Source organism: Schistocerca serialis, chromosome 5 (assembly GCF_023864345.2).
Source record: "Schistocerca serialis cubense isolate TAMUIC-IGC-003099 chromosome 5, iqSchSeri2.2, whole genome shotgun sequence".
In the NCBI taxonomy this organism is placed as follows: Eukaryota; Metazoa; Arthropoda; class Insecta; order Orthoptera; family Acrididae; genus Schistocerca; species Schistocerca serialis.
Window position 1 is genome coordinate 211,784,918 of NC_064642.1, and position 23,480 is coordinate 211,808,397.

General features: G+C 42.7%; 1 protein-coding gene across 1 annotated transcript in view; it reads right to left on the reverse strand.

The window, feature by feature from the left end:
- LOC126481858 (orexin receptor type 2-like) overlaps window positions 1-23,480 on the reverse strand; it is a 197,751-nt gene that overhangs the window by 69,391 nt on the left and 104,880 nt on the right. The window contains exons 5-7 of the mRNA XM_050105816.1: window positions 6,216-6,284; window positions 616-630; window positions 87-378 (exon numbers count right to left, since the gene is read on the reverse strand). Coding sequence (XP_049961773.1) covers window positions 87-378; window positions 616-630; window positions 6,216-6,284 — 376 coding nt within the window. The remainder of the gene's footprint in view (window positions 1-86; window positions 379-615; window positions 631-6,215; window positions 6,285-23,480) is intronic.

Here is a 23,480-nt window from a genome sequence, read left to right on the forward strand (position 1 = left end):
ACACAGGGTTTTTTCTACAGTCGCAGTGTAACCTACAGGACCAGCAAGCGCGGCTAACCTACAGCGCCAGGTGGCGGGCGGCTTACCTGCTTCCGGTAACGGTAGTGGTTGTGCTGGTGGTGATGGACGATGTCGGGCGCCTCCATGAGGTGGCGCGCGATGACGCTGTACAGCGCCACCAGCACGACGAGCGGCAGCAGGAAGAAAAGCGAGATGGCCGCCACGAAGAAGGCGGCCGCCCAGAAGGTGGCCGCCTCCGTCAGGCAGATGGCGACCACGCTGCCGTCTGTGTACTCCGCCAGCTCGTACGACGACAGCGCCGTCACCGGGCTGCGGACACGACCGTCCCAGGAGCCGGTGTGGGCGCAGCATTTCCCTCTAGTATCACTCCGTATTCTCGTACTAGACAGGTTTACTTGTTAAAGCATAGGTTCATAATGTCGTAGGGGTTGTAAGGTTTAGCAAATAAAATTAAAATTGTCAATGTGTGGCTCAGAGGCACAGTGAACTGTGCTTATACATTGGTGGAGCGTACATTGTCCCAATAGCATCAACGTCCTCTCCTACAGTGGTGGAAACCGGTATAAAGGCAGAGTTCCTACGAAAGTACAGAACTGGCCATTAAAATTGCTACACCAAGAAGAAATGCAGATGATAAACAGGTATTCATTGGACAAATATATTATACTAGAACTGGCATGTCATTACATTTTCAAGCAATTTGGGTGCATAGATCCTGAGAAATCATTACCCAGAACAACCACCTTTGGCCGTAATAACGGCCTTGATACGCCTGGGCATTGAGTCAAACAGAGCTTGGATAGCGTGTACAGGTACAGCTGCCCATGCAGCTTCAACACGATACCACAGTTCTTCAAGAGTAGTGACTGGCGTATTGTGATGAGCCAGTTGCTCGGCCACCATTGACCAGACGTTTTCAATTGGTGAGAGATCTGGAGAATGTGCTGCCAGGGCAGCAGTCGAACATTTTATGTATCCGGAAAGACCCGTACAGGACCTGCAACATGCGGTCGTGCATTATCCTGCTGAAATGTATGGTTTCGCAGGGATCGAATGAAGGGTAGAGCCACTGATCGTAACACATCTGAAATGTAACGTCCACTGTTCAAAGTGCCGTCAATGCGAAGAAGAGGTGACCGAGACATGTAACCAATGGCACCCCATACCATCACGCCGGGTGATACGCCAGTATCGCGATGACGAATACATCCTTCCAATGTGCGTTCACCACGATGACGCCAAACACGGATGCGACCATCACGATGCTGTAAACAGAACCTGGATTCATCCGAAAAAATGACGGTTTTCCATTCGTGCACCCAGGTTCGTCGTTGAGTACACCATCGCATGCGCTTCTGACTGTGATGCAGCGTCAAGTGTAACCGCAGCCATGGTCTCCAGCTGATAGTCCATGCTGCTGCAAACGTCGTCGAACCGTTCGTGCAGATGGTTGTTGTCTTGCAAACGTCCCCATCTGTTGTCTCAGGGATCGAGACGTGGCTGCACAATCCGTTACAGCCATGCGGATAAAATGCCTGTCATCTCGACTGCTAGTGATACGAGGCCGTTGGGATCCAGCACGGCGTTCCGTATTACCCTCCTGAATCCACCGATCCCATATCCTGCTAACAGTCACTGGATCTCGAGCAGCGCGAGCAGCAATGTGCGATACGGTAAACCGCAATCGCGATAGGCTACTATCCGACATTTATCAAAGTCGGAAACGTGATGGTACGCATTTCTCCTTCTTACACGAGGCATCACAACAACTTTTCACCAGGCAACGCCGGTCAGCTGCTTGTTGTGTATGAGAAGTCGGTTGGAATTTTTCCTCATGTCAGTACGTTGTAGGTGTCGCCACCGGCGCCTACCTTGTGTGAATGTTCTGAAAAGGTAATCATTTGCATATCACAGCATCTTCTTCCTGCCGATTAAATTTCACGTCTGTAGCGCGTCATCTTTGTGGTGTAGCAATTTTAATGCCCAGTAGTGTAATATACAATGTTTGAAATGTAACGAATTTATTATGAATGTAGTATTTAAATGTAAGACATAAATAATCATTTCAGAATTCCATGGTTTCTTTCACAGCAGGAGTAACAAAATAGGGCGTTTGCCTTTCCCAGATAGAAAATGGTGCAAAGGTACGCACTGTCTTGGTGTGTTATTGCATTGTTAATACTTTGTAAAACCTCCGTTCTTCCTAACTACCCCAAAATTCTCTTCAGCATTGATTGTCTTAGGGTTTGTAGTCCTTGCAGTCCTTGCTTCAGCTCACATTACATGGCTCTACCTCAGATTGCCTTACATTGCGAAATACATGCCTTGCAAAAGTTCCCCAAAGATTTTCCATGGGTTTCATATCCAGGCTAGGGCAGGGCAAGACTTATATCTTTGTCTTCAAAATCACTTTTTGTTGTAGAAGAAACATGCACAGACGCATTTTCTTGCAGAAATGTTAGACTTCCGTCCTCTAGGTCCTCATACATACTAATCCATTCTTTCTGTAGCATCTCAGCATATATATTATAGTTCATTCTAGCATTCATTCCAGAAATGCATGATTTACCTTTAGTGCGAATGGCTGCCCAAATCATAACATTTCCACCCCCAAACTTTCTGCTCTTTCTTACGTGCTGGTCTGTTCTCAGATAATGCCATTCATATTGAAATACATCTCATCACTCAAGATCATAGAACATCTAAATTAAGCTTCTTATCATCAGTGAAGACCACTTTAGCCTATTCGCGTTCACGACACATGTTTTTCAGCAAACTTCAATCTAGCCTGTTTGTGTTTGGGTGTTAGAACAGGTTTCTGGAGTCTTTTCGTTTGACAAAATTTCTAGTACGAGTCTGGCGGTTATTGCCAACTGTAAATCAGCAACAAGTTGAGAAGAGTTAAGAGTCTGGGCCCTTGCTTTATGTAAAAGTAACCGTTTAGACCATTCTGCATCCTAGTTTCAGTCCTGTTCTGTGCTCTGATGCGGATACACTGTGTTCTGGCTTGGGAGAAAGACGGACCTTTGTCTGGCGGGGTTCTGTGACGGTGTCGAGATTCTGCAACAATCAGCCGCAATAATATCAATTATTTGCCGAAGTGAAAATTAGATGAACTGGTAAGATTATTTTGCAGTGTTTGCTCACGATTACAGTGAGCAAACACTGCAAAATAATCTTACTAGTTCATCAAATCTTCACTTCGGCAAATAATTGATATTATCGCGGCTGATTGTTGCAGAATCTCGACACCGTCACAGAACCCCGCCAGACGAAGGTCCATCTTTCATGATTAGGGATGCAGCAGTATCCATCCGCATTGGCGAAATGAAATCTGGTAGGCTGCGCAAATTAGTTAGAATGGAAGCTGTTTTACCGACGTATATTATCCTTTCAATCCGTCGTGCTGTGAATTCAGAGTTATCATCCTGTCCTGAATTATGAAAGAGTTACTGCCTTGTTTAAAGTAGTACACCGAGAACCGAAAATTTCAAACATTCATTGTGAAACTGAATTTTACATCTGCAGTTTTGAGAAACCAGGTGGGCTCGTAAACCATTTCTTTTCGTTCGGTACCGATACATGTGTTTATTAACTAACTTCTTTCTGAAATAATTCCTCTCAAATCAGGTCGTTTGTTTGTCGGTTGTGCTTGATACTGTGCCGCGTTACGTGGCAGGTATCTCGCTGTAAGTTGTGGATTCGATTTACGGCTCTCGCGTATTCTCATGTCACATATTGAACTGCAGTCGCAAAAGGTTAGTAATACATAGTTTCTCTTTCCATGCCATCCGGTTACAGATGAAGAAAAGATGGCCCGGCGAGCGCTGTTTCGACAATGGCTGCTTGCTTAATTTTGTTGCGGACTGATCTCGCTTATTACTGTCATATTAAGTGGAAATTATATGCAGAAGTTATATGGTGATTTTCGTGGGTCAGTTACTCTCTTACGCTTGAAGCCAATGATTAAAAAGGCGAGGAAACATCCTCATTATTACCGCTGGAGGCAGAAGGTAAACACTTATTTAACTGTAGATCACTTTCTTGATGAATAAGTGTTCAAATGATAGCTATATGATGCTCATTGTTCGGTTCAATTAGGCTTTGTATGTGTGTGTGTGTGTGTGTGTGTGTGTGTGTGTGTGTGTATGTGACTGTCTCTATTAAATATTATGGGTTAGATTGCCTTTCCGAATTGTTTTCAGGGGCATAAGATTTAAACTTATTGCGTAGTTTAAAGGTCCAAGACTTAATTATTACTGTGTAGGAGAATATTTCATTTCCTTTAACACCACACTCGCCTTACAACAGCAATACGTTTGCAGTCTTCAGTCTTCTTAGACTATAGATTTTATAAATTCGCGAGAACTACGTCGTTCTTCTTCCAAAGATTCTCTTGTAAGTTCCCCGAGTGTTTGTGTATGGGCTATACCGACTAGTTACGATGCTCTTCTATCCTTTAATTTAACGACGTGTTCTGTCGTCCTACGTGATTACTGGAGACTCCAAACATTGGAATAATAGACTTGAACTGATGGCACTAACTTTTTGCTTGCCAAAACCTTTACAGATGCACTGCACTTTCCTACAGCCCTTCCGAGATGTACAGGTTTTATGTGATCGTCCTACTTCATATAGCTTCATAATGTTACGCCTAAATGCTTACGTGATTCGACGTCCATTCCATGTTCATCACTAATATATTTATTCCGATACTATCAGACTATTTCTCTTGGTTATGGGCATTGCACTTAATTTGTCTACAGCTAAACAGAACTGCCATTCATTAAGCCGAGTGGAAATTTTTCCCATGTCATTCTGCATTTACATACTATCATCCAACGACGATCCTTTAGTGCAGACAACAGCAACGTCAGCGTAACTTTTCCGTCCTGCTGGTCCTATCTGATAAATCGTTTAATGCATATTGACAACGTCTGAAGTCCTGTTAATCTTCCTAGGCACACAGCGCGTGTTGTTTTCGTTCTGCGGAGCATTCACCATGAAGTATAACTTACTGAGAGATACTTATCGGACGAATAACATTTTTGAGAATTCATTCTACGCAACAAGTTGAGGTTTATATAAACTTACCTATTTATAAATAATTGTGTTATAATTTATAAATCAGCTATATTGCCGAAAATTTCCAAACGAGACAGTCTCTCAGATCTAAAATCACTAACGCAAGAGTCCCTTCGAGTCTAATGTCAAAAACTGTAAAAGAATTTGACGAGTATTTTGACAAACATCAACACGTCCACCCAACGTAAGTCGACCATAGTGGTGACGTGGACACAGTCACTGAGACGACACCCACTCAAGAGGAAAGACGTGACAAGAAGTTAAAAGACAGCCCTTATTGAGAATAGTGTCATCTTATACACACAACAGCCCATCAGTCCTCAGAAGCAATTATCAAGTAATGCAAAGTGACTACCAATTGCGAGTACATAAACTAAAAGCGCTTTACGGTAAGCACAGAACAGCTGTGGTTACTGAAACCCTCTCCTCTCGAAAAAGAATACAGTATCTCATTCAGAGCCGAGGTTGTTCTTACTAAACGTCGGTTGCACATCGTTCAAGGAGCAAGAATAATGAACGATGTTTGAGGACGTGCTGTGCAACTGAGAACAAAACGTTGATGTACATGAGTTATGGAATGTAACCCAGTAGTTTAACGTACTTATTCTTTGGTTACCGGACTTGAAGGTATGCAGCTCAGCAACGAGTATTTTCTGATTAGCCATATCTGATGTCGCAGATTCCGTCACTTACTTCGTGAACAAAATGAAGCCTTGAAATACTTTGCTTGTAAAGGAGTCCGCCTAGTGCATAAGTATAAAAGAATCGACCCGTAACATTACATACCAACATTCTTAACATCCTGCAGAATTCTTGACTGCATTATAAATTCGAATGTAACAAATTTCATTGAGACAAAAAAATTTTTGTGCGTAAATCAGCACGGGTTTAAAAATCACTAATCGTTCGAAACGCAGCTTGCCAATTTCCCACACGATATCCTGCGAAAAATGGAAGAAGCGCAACGGGCAGATTCCAACCTCCAAGCTCTCTGGAAAGCATTTGACACGGTGTCCCAGTGCAGGCTGTTAATGATGGTCCCAGTACGAGTAATATGCTCCCATATATGTAAGTAGCTCGAAGACTCCGTTAGTAATAGAACTCAATACGTTCTCCTGGACGGCGAGTAAACGGCAAAGATATCGTCAGTCGTGCCCCTGCGAAGTGTGACAGGAACGCTCTTGTTGTCTATATTCATAAATCATCTGACAGACGCGATCAGCAACAACCTGAGACTGTATGCTGATGACGATATGATGTACAGGATAGTCTCGTCGTTGGGTGACTGTAGGATCAGGATAACTTAGACAGAATTTCTATTTGGTGAGAAGAATAGCAGTTTGCTCTAAGTTAATTCATATGAGTACAGTGTTAGTGGTGTACTGCTTGAGACAGTCACGTCTATTTAATATGTAGGTGTAACGTTCAAAGCGATATGAAATGGAACGAGCATGAAAGAACTGTAGCAGGGAAGGCGAGTGGTTGGCTTCACTTTATTGGGAAAAGTTTAGAAAAGTGCGGCTCATCTGTGAAGGGAAATCGTATAGAACACTAGTGCAATGGCATGCTGCTAGATTTGTTACTGTTACTTTCGATCGACAAGCTAGTAGGCCCTATTACAGGGATACTCCCAGAATACAAATGTGAATCTCTGGAGGGAAAACGACTTCCTTTTCACGGAACACTGAGGTGCAGGCAGGGATGGAAGTGGTAAGTGGTCGGGGGTAATGTCGGCGTAAGTACCTCCTACTTGATTACAATTTATTAATGTCCTGACTTTAAATCAGAGCGCCTCAGAATCAGTAACACAGAAAGAAATTGCGCTCAAATTCCGCAAACATCACTTGACACAATCATAAACCAAATATTGCTTTACAAAAAGAGACAGGCCCTCTTATGCCAATTTCCGTCTAAGCGATACTCTGAGAAATGCAGTGGATGTTGCTTCACAAGAAAGGTAGCACACAAAACGAATCAGAACCTATAACTAATTAATATGCAATTGTAAGAACAATAATTAAAAAAGGCTGCTCACTTCTAAACTAAAACGACAAACACACAGAAATCATCCAAAAGCTTAAATTGATTCCACAGTTCAAATTTAACTGACCAACAATAATAATTTCGAGTAATGCGAACAAGGACCACATATTGCTGGAATACAGGAACATCAAACGAATTCAATAGCTGCAGAAACACTAGATTGCAGACAAAATGTAAGAATTCAAATCCCTAACGTAAGTTTAACAAAGATATAATAACACTCTCAAAGTTGGTTTAACAGATAACGCTCCAGAACAAGGGTTATTTCATTAGAGTGCAACTTGGACTAGCAGTGACACTACCCCTAAGACAATCAAACACAGAACGACTCTGACTCATACACTTGCTGGGACAACGTTAACCCTTTGGCCCATGCTGTTCACTGCGGTGGACAGCTTTTTATGGTCGCTTCTCTGGCGTTTTCGATCAGTCATGAGGCTGCAAATGCATGCAGGACACAGCACCAGTAGGGTGAGCGCACTACAGTGGTCAGTTCATTTATAGTCTCAGTACTGACCCAAAACGCCAGAGAAGTGACCATTAACAGCTCTCCACTGCAGTGGACGCTATTGTGCCGCAGGGTTAAAGAGAATTACTGCCCAAATGTACAATGAATCTCTCTTTCTGTCTGTCTGTCTCTCTCTATCCTCTTGCAGCGCCGCCCTGCAGGGACAAAAACTGTGGGCAGAATTCACGTGTCTCACGAAACACCCAGGCATCTTCCATCCGCTTGGCTCAGGATCCGATGTCGGCGTGTTGACACCAACTTGCCACTAGCCAAGAGTCCAGGCTGGGTCCCCACACAAGGATATCCTACCGCTACGTAACTCACAGCTCCGCAACGGCTTTTCAAGCTCGCTTCCTTCCCAGCTGGCTCTCCGCTGACCCACTATCTTTCTCTAGCTGCTCTGTGAGGAAAGGCTAGAGTGTATGGACGGGCCTGCTTACGGGATGCAAGGCACCGGGGACAGCCTGTGTTGTTCGCAAAGCAACTCCTGGTGGCCGTCCCTCCTCTAGTCCACTGCGTCCACCATTCGCAGTCCAAGAACCGACTGTCTGGCTGACTTCCCACCAGTCAATCCAACACTTCCGAGGCTCGTCTGCTGGTGAATCTCAACTCGCCCCAGGCCAGCTTGTGGTGGCACTGACCACAAGCTACACTTTGTACGCCCTCTACGCTACCGTGGCTTCACTTATCATTCGGAACGCCCAGCAAGCGGACGCAAATTTGAGCATACCGTAATCCACAACACAAGAATAATCAGGCAACCTAGAGAACCGGCACTAGCGGTTGAATGCAGGACGATTCTACTGATTTCAACGTGCATTGCGTTTAAGGACCGTGAAGGCAAGATAAGAGAAATTGGGTCTCATATGGAGGCATACAGCAGACGTTTTTCAGACGCTCCATTTGCGAGTGGAACAGGGAAGGGAATATTCCATAATGTTTGAGATAGCATCTGGATAACACTGACATCTTGTCACGATATTTCAGCTGACAACCAGTCATCCATCTTCAGATGAGTGTTTACACTGGTGATTGCTGGTGCACGTCGCTAAGTTTATATCGAAAACTATCCGGAGGCGTGTGAGCGTAGGTTACCGTTGCATGAGAGCCTTTTGTCCAGTGTAGCGCCCTCTGTAGAATATTGGTCCACCTGAGGCGCACAGACGCATGCTAAATGGCGTTATTGGTTGCACGCTCTTTGTCGTGTAGCTAGCCTGCGCGACTGAAATTCAGGTATTAAAATAATACAGGGTGTCCGGAAATTCCCGTTACAGACCTCTAGGACTTGTAGATGGGAGTGAATACATCGTATTTCGATTAGGATCCCATGTCCGGAAACGTCATCCAGCGAGACTACAGAGCGTCAAAGTTATAGGAGCGGGCGTCTGTAAATGTACGTATACACGGAGTGATTCCGTGATGATGTTAAAGACTTTAATTAGTCTGAAGTAATGATCCCTGTACCGGAAACAAACGAGTCGAAAGTTATAAACGAAAACCGTTCTGATACCTCTGGCAGTTGAATACATGTACCGGTTCTTGTGTTGCAAAGAATGTAGGGTTGGTAACTTTGAGTGGCGGTAGTGGGGACAAAAGCAAGAAAAAATGTCCAGTAAACATGGGGTCTAAACTGAATACCTGAGGAGTTATGACCATTCGTTCATCTTCGCTAATGTGAAACACATCTCCTCTACTGAGCAAGTGTTCATAGCTGTTAAAGTACGCACTTTAGAGCCCACGTTTATTGGGCAATTTTTCTCGTTTTTGTCCACACTACCGCCACTGGAAGTTACCAACCCTACACTCTTCCCAACACCAGAACCGGCACATGTATTCAACTGTTAGAGGTATCAGAACGGTTTTCGTTTATAACTTTCGACTCGTTCGTTTCCGGTACAGGGATCCTTGCTTCAAATTAATACATTCATCGTTCTCCATCATCCTAGAACGTCTGTAACATCATCGCGGAATCACTCCGTGTATACTTACATTTACAGACGCCCACACCTGTAACTTTGACGCTCTGTAATCTCGTTGGATGACGTTTCCGGACGTGGGTTCCTATTCAGAATACGATGTACTCACTCCCCTCTACAAGTTCTAGAAGTCTGTAACGGGAATTTCCGACCACCCTGTATGATCAACGTTCACTAGACGTGCTATTAGAAGTAAAATGTTTTCTTTCTGCAGATCTTTAAGAAGCGCCGGGTCACACTCCCTAATCTGTTGAAATATCTTAGTAAGTTATCAGTATCACCTGGCTGCTAAATCTAAATCTTATGGAATTTCTTTACGCACCGAAAACTTCAACCATGTGTCCTCAGTTTTTTCTACTCCAAATACTACACGTACGCAGTTGACGTCCAGGTGTATCGAAGTGCAAATCCAATAAACCTGAAGACAGCTATCGAGAATCTCAATACCGACCTGTGTGCACTATCAACATTGGTGCAAGCGGTAACAGGTGGTCATTCTAGGTTAATAAGCCCAAAATATAGGGAATCCCAACCATCTTTAGCCGTAAATTGGACGTATATCAACTTCTCTCCGTCAGCAACTCTAGGAGTAATAAAATATGAAAATCTAAACTGGAATGAGCACGTAACTGCAATGTGCAAGAAGGCATCAGCCTCTCTCCGTGCACGACAGAAGCAAAAAGAAACGTGTAGAAACACTGACACGTCCAATTATTGATTACAGCGGCATTATCCGGTGAGGTCTTTCTCGGGAAAGCATCCAGCAGCTGGAACTGGTTATGAATGACTAGTTTCGTTTTGTCTGTGATGTTCGAATTTTTTATTCAATTTCACCATCCTATTCATAGCTATCCTCGCTGAGAGAAGACAGCCGCCAAGATTTCCATACCCATTGTTTTCTCTACTGTCTTATCAAAGAATACAGTCTCGTCGACCTTAACGTGCTTGGCTGAACAACATGGCAGAAACACCCGTTCTCATCAGAGCAAAATCCTTACTGCCGCACTCCATCGTACAGCCACTTCCTCGAAGTCCTCTCTCAGAGGCAGGAAGCCGACTCTGGAATAACCTCACCCGTTGTATTAAAGAGATGAATAACATCTCTAGTTTCAGAAGACAGTTAATGACATATCTATTGGTAGGACGTCAAATGGGCCGACTTGAAACAGGAGAGGCACCACAGGACATTTTAATTTCCAATGCCTAAACTTTTACAAATAAATTCATAAGACTTTGTCAGCATGACCAGGAAGGATTTAGGATTCACACTCATAGCGGTAAAAGTTCAAAAACATAACAAAATAATTTTTATATGTGAAATATCATCATATTTTCAATTACTATTGGTTGCATTTGATGCTATAGGTACACTTTTTTCATTAATAAGAGGGATTCGCCGATGAATTTTGCACAGCATACCAACCACACTTAAACTTGCATGAAAGAATTTTCCAAATCTATTAAATACTGCGGTAAAATTGAGATAATTATGTATAAAATTTGAGTTTTTTTCTTAACATGATGTTTAAAATGTAACAGATCATTCATTTTTTCATAAATTAAATAAATTCTGGAGTTTCATACACCTGTAAGTATGGTTCGTATGCTGGGCAAAATCCGTCGAAGAATCTCTCTCACTTATGAAAAATAAAGTACCTGTAGCAACAAATGCAGCCACTAGTAAGTGAAAACTGATGAAATTTCACATGTAAAAAAATTATTTCGTTATGTTTTTGAACTTCCACTGCTATGAGTGTGAATCCTGAATTCTTCCTGGTCACGCTGACAAAGTTTTATGAATTTATTCGTAAAAGTTTAGGCATTGGAAATTAAAATGTCCTGTGGTGCCTCTGCTGCTCCAACTCGGCCCCTTTAAAGTCCTACCCCCTGTAAAACAACAATAGGGATTAGAATTACCGTTCTACATTCTCTTTCCAACCAGAATTTCCTCATTTCCTAGTATTCTTAACTGATGCAGTCTCCTTAAATTTGCTTTCCCCCAGAACACGATATATCAAAAAGCATCTATTTTGTACACCTTCAAATGCACTTTACATCTGCCACTGCCATACTGATAGTGTTGTGATCTTAATTATTCGCGTTATTATTTCTACTACCTCTAATAGTGGCAGCAGATGCAAAAGTACAAGAACTGTCAGTATTAACGATATTAGTTCAAAGTCAGTGTTGTTTACTCATACTGCCACTTCTGACTCTCAAATCATTTAATGCGACAACTACTGTCATACTAAAATTGTTATTTCTTAGGTAACTGTGATGTAAAAAGATAATGTATGTATGTATGGTCCGAAGTAAGAGAGGACCTGACGGCTGTTATCAGATCACATTAAATAGATAAACAGAATCTCGCTACAGCAAACAAAGAAATAAGAGAATAGAAGAACATAAACTATATATGACTGTAATTAGAAGCATAGAGTCGAATTATTTAATCCTCGGTATTTTGCAGTTGGTTCTATACTACAGTAAGCAATTTCAGACCCAATTCTTAAGTACATTATGTGCGTCATGCAATGTCCGTTGTAACACATGAGGCGTAACGAAAATTGAACGTTACTGTTTTCGTCAGTTGTATCTTTTTTTGAACAATACATTTCCTCACACTGTACAGCGTGAGAGTCATTTCTAGTAAAGAGCGTTGATGTGCGCTGTATTCGAGGTATCCAGATATGGGACGTTAAGTAAATGCAATGATGTGAATGCTCCATGCTTGAATTGTGGACACATACAGGGGATATTGTTCATTGCGTGTCCGTTATCCCTAAGGCATTTATGTTTGCACAATACTTTGCTTCGGTAAAAATAATTGATAAAAAATACAACATTACTGCACACATAGTATGTAATATATTTTGAATCTGCCCATGTAATAAATGAGAGCTAACGAAAGCAGAGTAATAAAAATCCTTTGAGAAAAATACCTTTTAATCTGATATCTTATATGGAGTTTGCTACTGTGGGAGGTTTCTATCAAATTATTTTAAACTTCGTTAATGAAAACCGCTCAAGAGTTCTGGTTCTTGTTCCACAGATTTCATTTTTCCGAGGAAAAGCGTTCGGTTCTGGCCTAATTTTGGTTACCTTTCACTACTTTTATAGAGGATCTGAGACAGTCGATTTCAACCTACTGAAAACAATGTGTATTTGAGCTCTGTGCCTTGTCAGGAATTATGAAGCCTCTTACTGTCACTGTTAATAAATGAAAAAAGATGAAAATTCAGAAATTATCTTTTTCGATGCGTTTCGTTTACATTTTTCTTTGCTGAGGATTCGTATCTTTAGGCTGAAGATAATCCTCGTCCTTACAGCTTCATCTACATCTGCATCTCGTACACACTCCTCAAGCCACGAGGGGAGCGGCTATAAACCGACGGGGTTGATGCTGTCACAGAGTGAGTGTACGTGCACCAAAGATGAATGACCAGTAGCTGTGAAGCGTGAAGCTTTCTTAGTCAATTGTGGCATCTCTGGTGTTTGTAGACAAATCATTGTGGCCGTGGCCTTCGTTTGTGTAAGAGCTGTTGGTTCGTTTTGCCAGATAAATGGTAAGTGTGACAACAGAGCAACGAATTGTCCTGAAGTTTCACATGAAACTTGGAAAAAGTGCTACTGAAATCTGTGTTTTGGTACAAGAAGTGCATGGCGAAGTCTGCTTATCCTGTACGCGAGTTTCTGAGTGGTACAAGCGTTTCCAAGATGACCGAGAAGAAGTTGAAGATACTCACGCCCGGGACGCCCTTCAACATAAAAAAGTTATGAAAATATCGAAAAAAGGAGGTAATGTGATTCGGTCTGACAGCCCGTTGGTATTATATCGATTGCTCAAACTGTAGGAATTGACAAATAATGTGTAAGGCAAATTTTATGTAACCAATTTAACATGAGAAAAATGTGTGCGAAGCTGCTACTGAAAACTCTCACGATCGAACAAAAAAAATCTCGTGAAAATGTTTGCTTTGACTGTTTGAATATCGCTGAAAATGATGCTAATATCTTGGAGGGAGTAATAACATGTGACAAATATTAGTATTTCACTTATTATCCAGAAACCAAGTGCCAATCCATGCTGTGGAAGGGCCCAACTACACAGAGAGCGAAAAAAGCTCGAATGAGCAAATGGAGATCCACAGCGATGGTGATCGTTTTTCTCGATATTCATGAAACTATGTATCTTCACTAGGTTCCTGTAGGTCAAACTATTAATCAACATTACTAAATCGAGGTTCTTGTTCAACTCTCTGAGAAAATACTAATAATAATGATAATAATAAAGACCCGGATTGTGAAAGAACAAGACATGGTTTCTGCATCAAGACAACACACCGAATCATATGCGCATTGTCTCTTATCTGGTTTCTCGCGACGTAGAGCAGCCCTGTGTTAGACCACCCACATTATTCGACTGACCTAGCTCCATGTGACGTTTATTTATTCTCCAAGGTCAAATCTGAATTAAAAGGAACAAGATTTCAGTCCGCTGAAGCAGGAAAGAAAAAGCGGAACGCGTCATCAAGGAGCTCACAGACGAAGACAGCCAGTACTGTTTCTATCAGTTAAAAATTCACATGGAGCGTTGTAGGGATAAAGAAGGGAACATTTTGAGGGGGACAATAACTAGATGTGTATGTTTTTTTTAAATAAAACGTTTTACAGCAATAGTTCCGTAATTTTGTAGCCATACCACGCGTGGTGCCGCTGCTAGTCATCCCTTTTCCTACTGCAATCGCAAATGGAGCGAGGAATCTACATGCTTACGCACGACCGTTGATTTCTCCTGTGTTGTCTCCTCGGTCCTTGCGAGAGATATAATCGGGTAAGCGGCAGTATGATCGTTCTGCTGTCTGACACAAATGTCTATTCTCTGAGTATTGCCACTAGCATTTAGCGAAAAGAGCGTCAACCAATTCCCATTTGAGATCCGTAATACTCGAGTGTTGCTAAAACTCATCCGTAATCGGGCAATAGGTATCAGAATTGCTTTTATGTCTCCCTCTAATCTGACGTGATGAAGATTCTAAACAATCGAGCAGTTCTCGAGAATGGGCCACAGAAGAGTTCTATAAGCGTTAATAGATGAGTCACATGTTCCTAGAATTACCCAACAAACCAAATTCGAACCAGTCGCCCTACCTAGAACGACCTTACGTGCTCGATGCGTTTCATGTCGTGTTCTAACGTTACGACTAGATATTTATGTGATGTAATTGTGTCAATCAGGACATCATTAATACTGCACTCAGACATCATAGAATTTTTTTTCTATTCATGTGCATTAATTTACATCTTTCGACATTTAGAGCAAGTATCGCACTTGGGTCTGTAATGGAAAGCGGTAATTATAATGTAACAGTGAATTTATGACGAGCAACTTGATGGTCCTAAATAGACATCCGCTATCAACTTGGTCGTACTTTTCACATGTTGTTGTTGTTGTGGTCTTCAGTCCTGAGACTGGTTTGATGCAGCTCTCCATGCTACTCCATCCTGTGCAAGCTTCTTCATCTCCCAGTACTTACTGCAACCTACATCCTTCTGAATCTGTATTCATCTCTTGGTCTCCCTCTACGATTTTTACCCTCCACGCTGCCCTCCAATGCTAAATTTGTGATCCCTTGATGCCTCAGAGCATGTCCTACCAACCGATAAATAGTTCAGACAAGAAGGGAATAGAAGCTTTCGAAATGTGGTGCTGCAGAAGAATGCTGAATATTAGATGGATTTATCGTCCATGTTTCACTTCCATACATGGCTACACTCCATAAAAATACTCTCAGAAACGAACTTCTCGCATAGAAAGCTTTATTAAGGAATTGGTCGCATTGGGTGCCTCGCCGTTCAGTGTTTAGGCAGCGCAAGGTAACGACATCCGCAGCTCCACCTTTACATAGAGCTGGTCGCACCTGTCGCTAGGGGGGGGGGCAGACGCCACCCATTCCGATGCGGCGCGCATCGGTGCTTGATCAGCAGCCGCCACACTCCTACATAGCAAGAGAAACGCAAAGAGCTGCTTCCACACCGTTCTTCCCTACCCGTGCCAGCTGCCGGTGAATGGTGGGCCGCTCGTGCTGGCTGCCCAGGCGCATACAGAGAGCTCTTTTCTGCACCATCTGCGAGTCTAAAAAAAATAGCAAGTTTACGCCCCGAAGTGTAGCGCATTCGTGCGCTGCGTTCTGAGAACTAAACACTATACCTGTTGTTTTCTGTCCGGCCCACAACTGCATTCTGTCAGGAAGTTCCATCTTAAGTAACAGAGGTCAGGAGTATCACATATCCCGGACATGTTGTTCGATGACAACCGTTTGTATAAGAAATGGTCTCTAACACATAAAACACGACGCACCACGAAGGGGTTATCGCAATGGGAAGGAAATCGGTAGATCAGACAAACAAATTATTATAATTTCAGAAAATTTGGATAATTTATTCAAGAGAAAATTGTGGCAGTCAATAGCACGTTAGTCCACCTCTGGCACTTACGCATGCAGTTATTAGGCTTTGCATTGACTGACAGAGTTGTTTCATGTCCTTCTGAGGGATATCGTGCCAAATTCTGTCCAATTAGCGCTTTAGATTGTCAAAATCCCGAGCTGGTTGGGGGGCCCTGCCCACAATGCTCCAAACTTCCTCTGTTGATGTGAGATCAGGTGACCTCGCTGACCAAGGTAGGGTATGGCAAGAACGAAGATAAGAAGTAGCAGCTTTCGCTGTGTGCGGGCGGGCATTATCATGCTGAAATGTAAATCCAAGATTGCTTGCCACGAAGGGCAACAACATTAGGCATAAAATATCGTTGACGTACTGCTGTGCTGTAACTGCAACGCGGATGACAACCAAAGGGGTCCTGCTATGAAAAGAAATGGCACGCCAGACCTTTACTCCTGGTTCCGAGCGACTGTCAGGTTGGCATGCCACCGCCCTCTGGGGCGTCTTCGGTCTGCAATCTCGTTGACTGGAATAGAATAGTCTTCAATGAAGAGTCTCGTTTCGAAATGAGCCCCAATAAGCAGCGAAGACTTTTGTGGAGACGCTCGGACAGTAGTTCTACGTTCTAGGGGACTGATGACCTCAGACGTTAAGTCCCATAGTGCTCAGAGCCATTTGAACCATTTTTTGGCACAGTCACGTCGATTCAATATTTGGGCGTAACATTGCAGAGCGATATGAAGTGGGACAAGCATGTAATGGCAGTTGTGAGGAAGGCGGATAGTCGTCTTCGGTTCAGTGGTAGAATTTTGGGAAGATGTGGTTCATTTGTAAAGGACACCGCTTATAAAACACTAATACGACCTATTCTTGAGTACTGCTCGAGCGTTTGGGATCCCTATCAGGTCGGATTGATGGAGGACATAGAAGCAATTCAGAGGCGGGCTGCTAGATTTGTTACTGGTAGGTTTGATCATCACGCGTGTGTTACGGAAATGCTTCAGGAACTCGGGTGGGAGTCTCTAGAGGAAACGAGGCGTTCTTTTCGTGAATCGCTACTAAGGAAATTTAGAGAACCAGCATTTGAGGCTGACTGCAGTATAATTTTACATATCGCGGAAAGACCACAAAGATAAGATAAGAGAGGTTAGTGCTCGTATGGAGGCATATAGGCAGTCATTTTTCCCTCGTTCTGTTCGGGAGTGGAACAGGGAGAGAAGATGCTAGTTGTGGTACGAGGTACACTCCGCCACGCACCGTGTGGTGGATTGCGGAGTATGTATGTAGATGTAGAAGTTCTAGGGGACTGATGACCTCAGATGTTGAGTCCAATTGTTCTCAGAGCCATTATGAGCATGGTCGTCAAACCAGCTCGAGATTTTGACGATTCAGCTCGCCAGTTGGACATAATTTGGCGCGATGCCCCTCAGGAGGACGCCCAGCAACTCTGTCAATCAATGACAAGCCGAATTACTGCTTGTATAAGGGCCAGAATTGGCCAACGCTCGAGTTGTGAACGTCTTTCTCTTGAAGAATTCATCGAAATTTTCTGAAATTGTAACCATTCGTTTACTGTATATCACGTCTAACGATTTCCGTGCTAATAGGATAATTCCTTCGTCGTGAGTCGTTTTTTATGCCTTAGAGCTTACACGAAGTAGATTGACAACCCGCTAAGAACTATACTAATTCTCTTAATGCGTAGTCAGAGAATACTTTTCATTGTTCCTTATTATTGAAAAAGTTTGAATTTCTAGTCACAGATGGAGTACCTGATAATTGGATCCTTTTGTGAGTTTGCGCATACAGTCATAAGTAACTGTACAAAGAAATAGAGGGAGACTGCTTAATTATATCTAACAAAGAATTGTTGAATCTTAGGACCTATTCTCAGCTCAACCTTAAAAAAACTTCTTGAGCGCCATGACCTCATTAATGTCATGCGGATAAGATGCCTGTCATCTCGACTGCTAGTGATACGAGGCCGTTGGGATCCAGCAGGGCGTTCCGTATTACCCTCCTGAACCCACTGATTCCATATTCCGTTAACAGCCATTGGATTTCTACCAATGCGAGCAGCAATGTTGCGATACGATGAACCGCAATCGCGATAGGCTACAATCCGACCTTTATCAAAGTCGGAAACGTGATGGTACGCATTTCTCCTCCTTACACGTGGCATCACAACAACGTTTCATCAGCAACGCCGGTAAACTGCTGTTTGTGTATGAGAAATCGGTTGGAAACTGTCCTCATGTCAGCTCGTTGTAGGTGTCGCCACCGGCGCCAACCTTGTGTGAATGCTCTGAAAAGCTAATCATTTGTATGTCACAGCATCTTCTTCCTGTCGGTTGGTTAAATGTAGCGTCTGTGGCATGTCGTCTTCGTGGTGTGGCAATTTTAATGGCCAGTAGTTTAGTAGTCGAAGGGTACGTGATCTTGAGATAGTAAGACGACTGTTGTGTTACTGCATGTTGGGCGATACACGTTTATGTGTGTCACTGTCGATACTTTGATATGAGAATTCGGTATCGACTATCACGACAGTAAGAGATTTTCCGTGAATTTTGCTGGAAAGGTAACGGAAGCTGGTAATGAGTGGATTTAGATTTTTAAATGCAAGATTAGATGCAGTAACGATACTAGGACACAATCAGTGGAACTGTTTGATGAATTTTGTTGGAATGTAGGTCCTTACAGTTTTGTTTTGTACTTGAGCTATTGTCAAGCGATCTTTGTGCGACGGGCTTAGTGTAATGTTGCTGGTACGCTGTGTTAGATTGAAGATTGGTATGTGTTTTGTCGTAGATGGGACCACAATGAAAGTTTTAATGTCAGTAATTGTGTCTGACAAGGTCAGGTTTTGTTGCCTATAATAGTTGGTTGACAAGCGAAAGGATTTGGGTCTTGCGTATAGTTCGAAGATTTACACTCTGTAAGGTAGTCAATTACATTTTTAGCTTGTAAATTTGTGTAGGATAATATTACTACCAGGTATTAACTAGTTTTATTCTGTGGATTATTTAATAATGGAGCGTCGTTCTCGAGTTTATCTTGATCGTAGAATCAAGTACAGGAACAAAAGGACCGAAAGTGAGTTGTTACTACCAGTGTATTTAGCCTGTACTCATTGTTACTGACGTAATTATAGAGATTCCCTTGCCCTAACTGAACCATTTGAAGATGGATAATCCAAGTGCTATCGTTATGCTAGTCGTAAGTGACGACTGACATTCAATTAGACTTTTAGTGGGTACACAAGAAGCCAACACCCGAAGTAGTTGAGTTTTGAAAACCTGATTTTAAGTTGAGCTTGAAAGTGGTCGAGCGCTTAGGTTTATGTCATATTTTTGTTTATTTGTTTATTTTTTTATTTGTATCTCTTTCAATGGTGGAATAAGACTTGTGGTAGCTCGCTCACATCTACGGTTGCATGTGTAAAGATATGATTCGATTTTAAATAAACTCGGATTCGTTAAAATTAAAACCAAGTCCCCGTATTATCATTTTACCCACTACTCTAAATAAAATGAAATCCAGTTTCGAACTTTGAAACGACAAAAAAATTGATAAAGGTTGAACGTTTAGTGATCCGACGTATATCAAGCAAAGCAAGCACGCTCAAGTCAGTGATATAATACAAATAAATGAAAATGAAACTCTTAAAAGAAAGTAGAGAAGTATTTTATCAACGTTTAACGACGCAAAGTTTACTGTTTGCGTAATGTCAGGAGTTACGGTTAAGAAATATTGATTGTTATAAACCAATACCCAAAGATATAAGAACGTAAGCTTCCGCGGCCGGTGTCATAGTGATTAAAATTCTTCTGGGTATTATGCCGCGTCGTTGCTAAAAACTAACCACAATAATAAACTAAAGCCGACGTTTCGGCCGAATTGCAACGGCCTTCCTCAGGGCACGATTGGTTTTGCGTGGGGATAGGTGCTTCTATTTATTACAGACTATCCATTTCTGACGTCACTGTTGTAAAACTTCTGAATTGGTCCTCTAATATGATTGGCTGGTCATGACGTAAGGGAAGATGGAAGGAAAGAGGCTATTCGTGGATGTCTATGTCGTCAACGATTGGTAGCTGTCCGCCAATCAGCGTTCGGCTTCTGCTCGGCAAGTTTTCCTCCTGGTGTGCGCGGAAGTGGACTGACAGTTGCTCTACAGCTGTTTGCGCAAATTACGTCCGTGTCCCGTGTAGCTTCTGCCCTGCGACATCTCGCGGCCCGTTGGACTGGGAAGGTCGGCAGCCAGGACGCCGGACGCTTGTAGCCATCTTCTCTGCTGACGTTGTCAGGCTGCTTCATAATTTTGATCGCCTCCCATATTTTGCGTTCTCGCATCCACGAATATTTCGACAGTACTCGGGCTTCCTGGAACCTGATAGGTTGTCCACAGTCACGGTGGTGTTCCGCTATCGCCGATTTGTTATGTTGTTGTAATCGTACATGGCATTCGTGTTCTGCTACTCGTAAGCTGACAGGCCTCCCGGTTTCTCCTATGTAAGTAGCTCCGCACTCACACCGTAGTTCGTAAACACCTGCAGTGTTAAGATTGTTGACTACGTCCTTAGTGGAACCTATCATTTCATGGATCCTGTGACTGCTTCGAAAAATCGGTTTGAAACCAAGTCGGCGGAGAACGTTACCTAGCCGTTCACTGATACCTTTTATATAGGTAAGTGTACCAGTGGTAGCTTCTCTTCTTTGCCTTCTTCTCGTGTTCTGCTCCATTTGGTTTTAGCTACCTTTCTTATGATGTTGTCATCATAGCCGTTGGCACGAAACGTGTGTTGTAGCTCCTTTAATTCTTCTTTGGTGTTATTTTCATCGCTTATCTACATCTACATCTATACTCCGCGAGCCACCTTACGGTGTGTGGCGGAGGGTACTTATTGTACCACTATCTGATCCCCCCTTCCCTGTTCCATTCACGAATTGTGCGTGGGAAGAACGACTGCTTGTAAGTCTCCGTATTTGCTCTAATTTCTCGGATCTTTTCGTTGTGATCATTACGCGAGATATATGTGGGCGGTAGTAATATGTTGCCCATCTCTTCCCGGAATGTGCTCTCTCGTAATTTCGATAATAAACCTCTCCGTATTGCGTAACGCCTTTCTTGAAGTGTCCGCCACTGGAGCTTGTTCAGCATCTCCGTAACGCTCTCGCGCTGACTAAATGTCCCCATGACGAATCGCGCTGCTTTTCGCTGGATCATGTCTATCTCTTCTATTAATCCAACCTGGTAAGGGTCCCATACTGATGAGCAATACTCAAGAATCGTACGAACAAGCGTTTTGTAAGCTACTTCTTTCGTCGATGAGTCACATTTTCTTAGAATTCTTCCTATGAATCTCAACCTGGCGCCTGCTTTTCCCACTATTTGTTTTATGTGATCATTCCACTTCAGATCGCTCCGGATAGTAACTCCTAAGTATTTTACGGTCGTTACCGCTTCCAATGATTTACCACCTATGGCATAATCGTACTGGAATGGATTTCTGCCCCTATGTATGCGCATTATATTACATTTATCTACGTTTAGGGAAAGCTGCCAGCTGTCGCACCATGCATTAATCCTCTGCAGGTCCTCCTGGAGTACGTACGAGTCTTCTGATGTTGCTATTTTCTTGTAGACAACCGTGTCATCTGCAAATAGCCTCACGGAGCTACCGATGTTGTCAACTAAGTCATTTATGTATATTGTAAACAATAAAGGTCCTATCACGCTTCCCTGCGGTACTCCCGAAATTACCTCTACATCTGCAGATTTTGAACCGTTAAGAATGACATGTTGTGTTCTTTCTTCTAGGAAATCCTGAATCCAATCACAAACCTGGTCCGATATTCCGTAAGCTCGTATTTTTTTCACTAAACGTAAGTGCGGAACCGTATCAAATGCCTTCCTGAAGTCCAGGAATACGGCATCAATCTGCTCGCCAGTGTCTACGGCACTATGAATTTCTTGGGCAAATAGGGCGAGCTGAGTTTCACATGATCTCTGTTTGCGGAATCCATGTTGGTTATGATGAAGGAGATTTGTATTATCTAAGAACGTCATAATACGAGAACACAAAACATGTTCCATTATTCTACAACAGATTGACGTAAGCGAAATAGGCCTATAATTATTCGCATCTGATTTATGACCCTTCTTGAAAATGGGAACGACCTGCGCTTTCTTCCAGTCGCTAGGTACTTTACGTTCTTCCAGCGATCTACGATAAATTGCTGATAGAAAGGGGGCAAGTTCTTTAGCATAATCACTGTAGAATCTTAAGGGTATCTCGTCTGGTCCGGATGCTTTTCCGCTACTAAGTGATAGCAGTTGTTTTTCAATTCCGATATCGTTTATTTCAATATTTTCCATTTTGGCGTCCGTGCGACGGCTGAAGTCAGGGACCGTGTTACGATTTTCCGCAGTGAAACAGTTTCGGAACACTGAATTCAGTATTTCTGCCTTTCTTCGGTCGTCCTCTGTTTCGGTGCCATCGTGGTCAACGAGTGACTGAATAGGGGATTTAGATCCGCTTACCGATTTTACATATGACCAAAACTTTTTAGGGATCTTGTTTAGATTGTTTGCCAATGTTTTATGTTCGAATTCGTTGAATGCTTCTCTCATTGCTCTCTTTACGCTCTTTTTCGCTTCGTTCAGCTTCTCCTTATCAGCTATGATTCGACTACTCTTAAACCTATGATGAAGCTTTCTTTGTTTCCGTAGTACCTTTCGTACATGATTGTTATACCACGGTGGATCTTTCCCCTCGCTTTGGACCTTAGTCGGTACGAACTTATCTAAGGCGTACTGGACGATGTTTCTGAATTTTTTCCAGTTTTGTTCCACATCCTCTTCCTCAGAAATGAACGTTTGATGGTGGTCACTCAGATATTCTGCGATTTGTGCCCTATCACTCTTGTTAAGCAAATATATTTTCCTTCCTTTCTTGGCATTTCTTATTACACTTGTAGTCATTGATGCAACCACTGACTTATGATCACTGATACCCTCTTCTACATTCACGGAGTCGAAAAGTTCCGGTCTATTTGTTGCTATGAGGTCTAAAACGTTAGCTTCACGAGTTGGTTCTCTAACTATCTGCTCGAAGTAATTCTCGGACAAGGCAGTCAGGATAATGTCACAAGAGTCTCTGTCCCTGGCTCCAGTTCTGATTGTGTGACTATCCCATTCTATACCTGGTAGATTGAAGTCTCCCCCTATTACAATAGTATGATCACGAAACTTCTTCACGACGTTCTGCAGGTTCTCTCTGAGGCGCTCAACTACTACGGTTGCTGATGCAGGTGGTCTATAGAAGCATCCGACTATCATATCTGACCCACCTTTGATGCTTAACTTAACCCAGATTATTTCACATTCGCATTCGCTAATA